At 45.3% G+C, this 10,106-nt stretch overlaps 1 protein-coding gene across 1 annotated transcript; it reads right to left on the bottom strand.

Annotated features, from left to right (window-relative positions):
- Nucleotides 1–5,486: 5,486 nt before the first annotated feature.
- T265_05684 (hypothetical protein) lies at nt 5,487–7,347 on the bottom strand (the record flags this gene model as incomplete). Its single annotated transcript, XM_009170753.1, has 4 exons — nt 5,487–5,877; nt 5,915–6,131; nt 6,568–7,202; nt 7,226–7,347. 4 exons carry the CDS (start codon nt 7,345–7,347, stop codon nt 5,487–5,489), a joined length of 1,365 nt encoding a protein of 454 aa, XP_009169017.1.
- Between the last annotated feature and the right edge of the window lie 2,759 nt (nt 7,348–10,106).

Here is a 10,106-nt window from a genome sequence, read left to right as displayed (position 1 = left end):
GTGCACGGCTATATATTTATGACCTACCTTGTGATTTTGTGCGAATTCACGCAGGACCTTTCAGGTTTGACAGTGAAATGAAGCTAGACATTTTGTCCGACTTTTGCATGACGCGATGCAGGTGGTAGTAGAGTCAGCAAGGACTGATTAATCGAAGTTTGTTAAAGGTATAAGGAAACAACCACCACAAACTCTTCCACAGCAACTCCTTGTAAGCTTTGAGCCCACTGATAACATTTATCTTCAGACAGATCATCCGAGTGCACAAGGCTGGCTAATTTGTTTGTGCCATCCAGCATTGCCCCTCGCACTTTCCCAGTGTCAGTGCCAAACATCTATCTGAGTGGTGAGCTGATAAATGTGGCTTAGAGAGGGAAATGGAAAGCCGTGCTGGCCATATCCAAGCTCGAAAACCGTAGCGCCACCGTGGCAGAAATTTGTCTAGAACAGTGTTTTCACGAAGTTTTTGCCAGGGACACAGTCACTAATTGCGGGGGCTGCAGAACGGCATTCGCTGTCTGGTATTGTGGGCCTCCAAAGCATCAGTAATGCTAAGGTGCGTTGCTTGATGACTAGGAGAATCGCACATCCAACCACGGCGATGACTTATGCTAGCTAGGTCCAGTTTCATGCGCGAAAGTCTCATCTACCTTGCAATGCTTTTCTGGCCTTGCCACGAGCAAATCGGGAAAGAACCAAGGATCATCACCCGTGACTTGACAACTACCTGTTAAGTCTTTAGCACATGAAACCGGTCATTTTGTCAACTGTAGTCCTCCAGGATAAATACATTGGAATAACGTGCGCTATGGAATGTTAGTACTGGTGAACATGACCTGATCACGCCGCCACTGATTTGCTTCCATTGTGCACGCCTCTAGTTTTCTAGATTGCAAGCAATCCGTTATCAACATTCAACAGTTTACCTATGCATCCGGTCACCAACGGAGCAAACTGCAAACGCTTGCATCAGTGTACTCCGGTGAAAAATTTGTAGCTAAAAAACTGAATTGGCTTTTGCCTGCTTAAGGCAGCAATCCAGCATTTTACTGCCGGTTGCCTTTATTAGAGACAGTGGTGCAAATCCGATGGTGATATTTGACTTCTCCTTCCTCTCACTGTGGTAGTCATAGTTACAAAGCTACGCCAGAATCCTGTGTCAGAGGCGCCGAGCGCAAAATTCTCGATCGTGATTGGCTCACGTTTTGACAAATCACTACATTCCTCCATATGTTGCGTAGCCTGCTCTTGAAGTCCGTTAACGCAATAATCGGCTGTTTCGGGGTGACTAGCCCCCAGACAGGCGCTGAGTAGCCCTAATCTTATCAGGGGATGACGGTTTGCTTACCTGTATGATGCTTCAGGCTCTGTTGAGGAATCTGCCAATGCCACTGCAGCCTGAAGAAGTCACCTGGTCTCACAGGTTCGGGTTTGCAACAGGCATGGAAATTTGTTCTTTGGGAAATCGATCTACTGTTGCGGTGTACGTTAACAAACCGCTGCCTTGCGGTAAAAGTCTTGAGCCAAAGACTCCGGACCAGGACCATAACAACCTTCTCCTTATATGTGAGGCGGGGGCTCCTTTGTGCAACGGTGATACAATTGAAAGTGTTGTCATACCACAGCGTCTTTTGTGTCAGCGGCGAAATATGTAAGCTGTTATGTAGGGAAGCACACACAATCAACGGCTATACGCGACTTGATAATAAGCATGCGAATCCCCAACTATGACGCGAGCACCACCAGTCCCAGCGCAGAGGGGAAGGCATTTACTGCCTCAATCAAAGGTGAATTACAGCAAAAGCAAAATTGTATATATATTCCGGGTGACCTTGAGGAGCGATAAATCAATCAGCGCAATAGGAAAGGGGGCGGTTTTTTGTTTGAGTTGCAACTTGGCCGAAAGGGCGCGAACCTTGAAAATTAAAAAAATTAGAAGAAAGGGACGCGATCACGCGACTTGCGGCGTTATCCACATATTGATTGGTGAAATATAGATGGCGGGAGCATTCAGAAATGGCATCAAGGCGAATTTGCGGTTTATGATTGACCCTCAAAAACGAGATGAAGAATTATAGCGCGGTTGTATCTTTTAAAAATTTACATCGTTAACAGATTTTTAAATGTAATGAATGCAAAGAGTACGCGATTGCCAGTAGTTTAAGACGGCTTGGATGTAAAAAGTGTAATCTTACATTTTGTTCCTAAGCTTATCTATATCTCCGAAGGAAGATGATATTTGGGACCACTGGTGGTAACAAAAAGCAATTAGTCATAACAACCCATATTTAGAAGCTAGTGTATTGACTGTTTGCACCCAGCGTCGTTCACGTTGACGACACGTATCAGCTATACCTAAAGCAACAGCAACTTATGTCACAGTTGTAGGTTTTGAACCCTGAAACTCAGTTGTGGCTGGAAATCATTCATTCCGTTTTCGTTGGCGACTTTACATACCATGTGCGGTGCCCGCCGTCATAGAACCTTCTGATTGAATAACATTTCTGTCGACTACGTAACTAGTAACACCGTGACACGAGACACCCATGAAGCGTAATAAGTGTTTCATGGAGAGTTAGGCTGCCGGGCTATTGTACATAAGGCTAAACGTATGTTGTTAGAGGCGGCCCTATGTTAACCTACACCCTAGCAGCACACGCAGTCCAAAATAACCGAGTTTTCCGGTTATACGACGGTTATATAACCGTCTAATTACCGACTTTTATGGTTAGCAGATGGTTATTTGCACCAAGATATCCGTCGGTTATTGTTCGGTTAAACAACCGTGTTTTCCGGTTATTGCTCGGTTAAATAACTGCCAAATAACCGTGATTGTCGGTTATTGCTCGGTTAAATAACCGTCAAATAACTGTCTGCAGGTTATTGCTCGGTTAAATAACCGTCAAATAACTGGTTTCCGGCTATTGCTTGGTTAAATAACCGTCAAAACCATGTTTTTCTGTTGTTAAACGGTTAAATAACCGGGTTTATTGGTGACTGGACGATTAAATGACCCTCGTTAGCGAAATCAGTACCATACTACCGTTAGTCGCTGTTACTGGACCTATTCTACGTCGTCATAACGGCCACGCATTATTCGCACTGTAGGGCCACGGAGAAGCTAAATAATTGTACCGTAGCGGGACTATCTGATGGCTTTTTGACCACTTATTAATAGAGTTGAAGGGTTAAATAATCGCGCAAAACGGTTTGTGGTTAACAACCGCAACGCGACTGACCTACACTGGTAACCACACGCGTGCATATCGTCGTATCCATTGCAGAAAATAAACCTAGTAACAGGATCTTAGAGAACGCGAAACAAGGATAAAAATATATTTGATGTACGAAAATAACTGCTTCACAACCAAACCGAGTCAGTTCGGAGGCACGTCCAATTCGATGATCTCAGCTTCTTGGTTCAATATGGACGTCTGAAAAGTGACAGAACATATGTATAAGCATTTGATGTATCGGTTACTACTGATAAACTTGTCCCAGTGCAAAGTCGAAACTTACTGCCAACTGATCCATGTGCGTTCTCTGGGCCAGTCGATGACGTGCGTTACCGAACCACTTTTGGATTTTTTATCCAAATCCTGTCGGCAACAGTCTTTGGACATTGGGTTACCAAGAGCTGTTTCTGAAATGACAGTGAGCAAGCCATCTTTGATCACCTACCTTCGATTAGGATGCATGTGCGGTGCCCGCCGTCATAGAACCTTCTGATTGAATAACATTTCTGTCGACTACGTAACTAGTAACACCGTGACACGAGACACCCATGAAGCGTAATAAGTGTTTCATGGAGAGTTAGGCTGCCGGGCTATTGTACATAAGGCTAAACGTATGTTGTTAGAGGCGGCCCTATGTTAACCTACACCCTAGCAGCACACGCAGTCCAAAATAACCGAGTTTTCCGGTTATACGACGGTTATATAACCGTCTAATTACCGACTTTTATGGTTAGCAGATGGTTATTTGCACCAAGATATCCGTCGGTTATTGTTCGGTTAAACAACCGTGTTTTCCGGTTATTGCTCGGTTAAATAACTGCCAAATAACCGTGATTGTCGGTTATTGCTCGGTTAAATAACCGTCAAATAACTGTCTGCAGGTTATTGCTCGGTTAAATAACCGTCAAATAACTGTCTGCAGGTTATTGCTCGGTTAAATAACCGTCAAATAACTGTCTGCAGGTTATTGCTCGGTTAAATAACCGTCAAATAACTGTCTGCAGGTTATTGCTCGGTTAAATAACCGTCAAATAACTGTCTGCAGGTTATTGCTCGGTTAAATAACCGTCAAATAACTGTCTGCAGGTTATTGCTCGGTTAAATAACCGTCAAATAACTGTCTGCAGGTTATTGCTCGGTTAAATAACCGTCAAATAACTGGTTTCCGGCTATTGCTTGGTTAAATAACCGTCAAAACCATGTTTTTCTGTTGTTAAACGGTTAAATAACCGGGTTTATTGGTGACTGGACGATTAAATGACCCTCGTTAGCGAAATCAGTACCATACTACCGTTAGTCGCTGTTACTGGACCTATTCTACGTCGTCATAACGGCCACGCATTATTCGCACTGTAGGGCCACGGAGAAGCTAAATAATTGTACCGTAGCGGGACTATCTGATGGCTTTTTGACCACTTATTAATAGAGTTGAAGGGTTAAATAATCGCGCAAAACGGTTTGTGGTTAACAACCGCAACGCGACTGACCTACACTGGTAACCACACGCGTGCATATCGTCGTATCCATTGCAGAAAATAAACCTAGTAACAGGATCTTAGAGAACGCGAAACAAGGATAAAAATATATTTGATGTACGAAAATAACTGCTTCACAACCAAACCGAGTCAGTTCGGAGGCACGTCCAATTCGATGATCTCAGCTTCTTGGTTCAATATGGACGTCTGAAAAGTGACAGAACATATGTATAAGCATTTGATGTATCGGTTACTACTGATAAACTTGTCCCAGTGCAAAGTCGAAACTTACTGCCAACTGATCCATGTGCGTTCTCTGGGCCAGTCGATGACGTGCGTTACCGAACCACTTTTGGATTTTTTATCCAAATCCTGTCGGCAACAGTCTTTGGACATTGGGTTACCAAGAGCTGTTTCTGAAATGACAGTGAGCAAGCCATCTTTGATCACCTACCTTCGATTAGGATGCAGAGTCTTGTGTGGCGGAATGGAAGTTTGTCAAAAGACCCGGCGTAGGCGACACTGACGGCGAATTCGTCAGCCAACGCCTGTCGGAGACACAGACGCACTAGGTCCGCCATGGTGGCTGCACTAAAAGATCAGAAGTCTTTCATCTGTGGCCAAAAAATGAGATCAACAACACTGAATTACCAGTTCAATCTGGCGTGGTCCCTCTGCCAGCTCACTTTCCAGTTGGTCCCACGAACGTTTGCTCCGGAGGGGAAAAGTAAAGCCGGTAGTTCCAGATGAACTATGGACTTGTAACAAAGAGTTGTCAATGCGGATCTTCAGGTATCAAAGATCTTCCGCCATTGCGTCCATTTTCCGATGCAGCTGTTTGTTCTGCTGAAGTAGTGCTGTGATTCCTGGGGTTTGGAATAAAGGAGCAGATAGTGGGGATAAAACTGGAAACATAGGGATCTCCGGTGCGGTGTTTAAAGGGTACTGTGGCAGACGGTGCACCGTCTGCGGCATCGTATAGACGGGCTGGTTGGGTGTGGACAGGACGGGTGCGGGATGCTGAGGTGTGCACTCTGGAGTTGAGTGGAACAAGGCACGGGGTGTCGCCTGCGAGAAGCTGGGGTAAGGGGGGTTGTGGCACCATCAACCTTGGTTTTTTCGGTGATGGACTGATGGAGAGGGAGGGGCTTCGCTCTCTGGTATTCCTAAAAAAAGTCTTGACAACACGCACGGTAGTCTTACTTTCGACGAGGATGGTTACGACCCAGTTCAATGGTTACATCCAAAGTCTCCAGGTCCGACGTGTACTGGAAATTCCGCTCACGTTTGCGGGCCTTTTTGAAATCATCTGAAAAGTTAATGCAGTCTACCTGACACCTACCGTAAGTCCGAATGACTTCGCAATTCAGCTTCACTGATCCAGCTGGCAGCTGTATATAAAGGCGAACGGCCTTATAGTCTTTCAAGTGAACTTTTGGCCATGTAGCTCAGCTACCCTCAATCCATGAAGAACTGAGGACTGCAAACTGCCATAGGCCTTGTTCATGGAAGTTCACAAAACTGTAAGCCTGATACGGTATATCAAATTATAAAATTATTACGGTATAGAGCGCGATAATGGAAAAACTACAAATACTTCATTGAATGGAAGCATGGCGCACTTGCACTGCACAAAAGAGAAGGGACAGCTATTTACAACTGTGGACAATTTGTTCACCACAAAAATATTTAGCAAAAGAGAATTAATGGGAAAAGTGGTAAAACGGGAGAAAGAAATGAAACATACTTAAGTATGCAGTCGGCCGTGTTGGGATGCTCCACCCCTGTCACAATGCACGGATAACCATCTACCAAAACAACGTTATCCGATGGACTGGCAGATAAGGAAACTTTACCGAGACTAAAGAAATGCTTTTTGTTCAGTGATACTTGTTTCAAAGGTAAGCCCGCATCGCAATCGGCGTGGTAATCTGGGGTGTTTGTGAGACACGATGCTGACTCCTGCAGGCGTTTATAAATCTGCCTAACAGGATACGTGGGACTTTGTACAAGGCGCTTAAGTGTGAACATGTAAGACTCATAAGGGAATGCTGAAAAATTGTCCAGAGGCCCGTGAGACGAGACGTCATCCGGTAAATGCAGCAGACAATGGACATTGTACACCATCTCCTGCAAGCCATACAGTTTTTGGAACTTGTTAACAAATACTAGCAATAATTGTCGTGCATAATCAAGGCGAAAAACAGAAAAGCGACGATGAGAAAGAAAATACAGGGATATAAATAGATCTAGAAAATTTTGATAACGTTCATGGGGCAGAATGTCCTTAAACACAATGGGACCAATGCAAAACAGCAGCTGACGAAACTCAGTCGCTTTCCACTGTTTGTACAGTGTAATTTCCCGGCACTTACGCGGGAATTCCACGGGCATATGGGCACGTATATTTTGAATCATGCGATCTATCCTGTTCAAGCCAGCAGGCCCGATGCGTACGGGTCGATCATCGTTGACGAAAATGGAAACTAATCTACGGACAACACCGAGACATACAACGTGCATATAATCTGTGGGAAAGCAGTGAACGAAATCAATGGGTAACGTAAAGAATGGAGACGGACTGTTTCGAGTATCCCGACGTATAATGTTGTCAGTTCGCACAACATGCTGTCCATATGGAAACGTTATCTTCGTTTGGAAGTATTGTCCATTTATGCAGCACTTATCGCAACCACAGTAGGAATTGTCCTCTCATTCGTGTGACGAAGGAGCGTGCCGGTTTGTCACAAATAATTGCATCCAACACGACCTGATGATGCAGGTCATTAACGACAACCCCCACGCGCAGGAGCTCTTCCAGTTCCTGCACTACGTCATGCAGGTATGTACAAACGTTCTCGGGTTTACGAACTCCTCCATAAAGCCCAACAAGTAATACCGGGCTAGTGAAGGGCCGCACAATACGTGCTAGTATAGGCCAGATTACGGTTGTACCGCTATTGTGCAGCTTCATTCCATTTACATTCATATGTAAATGGATAATATGAGGTTGGGGTGGCAAGTACATCGGCGCAACCCGACGAAGCCCGTTCGCAATGCCCAAATGGATGTATTCTCCTGGGTGGACTTCTCTAGTTGAACATAACCGGGGTGCTCTCATCAGTGTCCGCGCGTCTCGAGGCAGTTCAGGAAGCTTATGCTGCAATGATAAAAGCAAGCGATTCACGGTACTGAAGGGGACATTGGTCGAAATCATCCAGCCTCGGAAAATGTCCGCCAAACTAGGCTGGAACATAGTCTCTTCTTCATTATCCGCCTCATTCTGTTATTCATCTAATTAGAACATTAGTCATCTAATGGCATTTTTACTGTGCGCTAGTGAATCGATCTCCTGATCTGCACGGTGGAAGTCGCGTGCGTTCATCGAATTGGGTGGTTGTTCCAAGGCTAACCCCTAGCAAGCTTTAGTTTGCGGTTAAGCGTCCACCTTGAAACCAGCAAACCACGTTTGGAAGGCTACGGTTGTCATACATGTATCAGCAGTCATGACTTACGATTCCTCCAGGCAGAAATTCACAAACACGTAGAGACAGCAGGCGCGTGGACCAGTGACGACTCTGGGAATGGGCCTGGTGGCTACGGCCATTTACTTAAACACTGATGCAGATAAACAAAAAAGTGCCAGAACGGGTTTCTTAAAATCCATTGGAATAATGCACTTTGTTTCATGCCAACATTTTGTGTGATAAGAAAAACTTATATGAATAAGTGTGGCAACAACACTTCACGTTGATTGGATGATAGCTACAAGGTTAAATAACCGTCAAATAACCGGCTTTAACCGCCATATAACCGACTAATAACCGAGTTGTGCTGCTAGGGGAAGTTTCCAGGGGCACTCTGAGGCTATGGACGAAATCGGGAAATTGCGCCCCGTTTTTCTCACCCACGCAAGCTGGCCTTCAACAAAAGGCCTGGATGCCTTGGTTTCCGTGACGCTTGCGTTGTCGGGAAATATGAAACCAATTTTAGGAAAACATAACTTTATTATGACTGATCGCAAGCAAATAACAGAATCAATAAGAATGTGTTCCACAGTTGTGCCTGGAAAGTAAACGGGAAAAGAATTAGTGCAAGCCAACGGACTGAAAACGACCAGAGCCCCGTTCGCCCAGCCTGCGGCAAAGACGCATAGTGGTTGCCATTGCCGTACCGCCACCACACCCGGTGTGATGGCATTGGAGGTGCTATGTTGAATCTGCATAAAACACATCACCATAATTTGCAAACAAACCACGCAGACGGACGGAAGTGAAAAAACATTCAAACTCTCGTCACCACAAACAGCTACAGCCATGGGTCCAAATTGGCGCAGCGCATCTCGGACACTTGACAACAATCCAGTTGGTGAAGTACTCCGCTTAGGTAAAATTGGCCGTGCCATGGTTGGAACCGGTGGCGTTCTTTATGTCGTGGGCACCCGGACCGCAAGCGGAGCAAGCGAGGAATGACCATTTGTAGCTCGGTAATATTTTATTTGCCATCCTGACATTGGGCCCCTATGGCCTTGATACACCCGCTGCCCGGTCCAGACCGCAAGTCGCCGACTCTGAAAATGAACAGCTTTGGGGGATAATGACATCCCCAACAAAGCAAAAACCTACAACTTCAGACAGCTGCTTTGCACTTACACATGTTCTCCCTTCTAGCCTTCCTCACGCCAAGCGGAAGACGGTCCATGAGCCCCAGCATTTGGATGGAACGCATTGGTCATTGTGTCACAATTTATTTCTATACATCCAAATTCAGTAACAACCCTTAACATTCTGAATTCTGTTTACAAGCCTAGAAACCTGGTCTGCTTAGCTGACTTCATTCTCTGCACATTGGGACAAGCCTAACTGCTAGCGGACCTTGTTCATATGCATGAATCCGCTCTGCATTATCATTCGGTGTTTGTCGGGAACGGTTTTTCAGGATGAAATTGCTGTCGCTGAACTGACTGCTTCCTTACTCTCTTCTCACTCCCGACTGCGCGCCTATGTTGAACCTTTAGGCACTGTAAGTAGTTTTGGCGTGATGGGTAACTTGAGGGCGTATTTATTCTACTAAATATCAACTGAACGTCACATCCAAGTGGTTCTGCTGGGAAATTCTGTGTAAAAACATAGGAGAAATAAGGCCTACCATCTTCCTTTATTGCGCCTTCCAGCGCTACGATGAGTCATAGCTCTGGATTTGACAAGAACAGTCTCTAAGATCCTGTAGGTTTTCCATAAGGCGGCTAAAATCGTGGTGGTTGCTAGTGGCATACACATGCAAGTAGTTGGGCGAAGAGCTCCTGCGATCCGATAGGGTTTTCTTGGGTTGAACACGCGGCGCACGGATAGGTGTGTGCCGATCAAATACCGTTTTTTGCAGTTTCAATTTCCAG

This window comes from Opisthorchis viverrini, assembly GCF_000715545.1.
Source record: "Opisthorchis viverrini unplaced genomic scaffold opera_v5_108, whole genome shotgun sequence".
Lineage (NCBI taxonomy): Eukaryota > Metazoa > Platyhelminthes > Trematoda > Opisthorchiida > Opisthorchiidae > Opisthorchis > Opisthorchis viverrini.
This window is presented reverse-complemented; position numbering and strand designations above follow the sequence as displayed.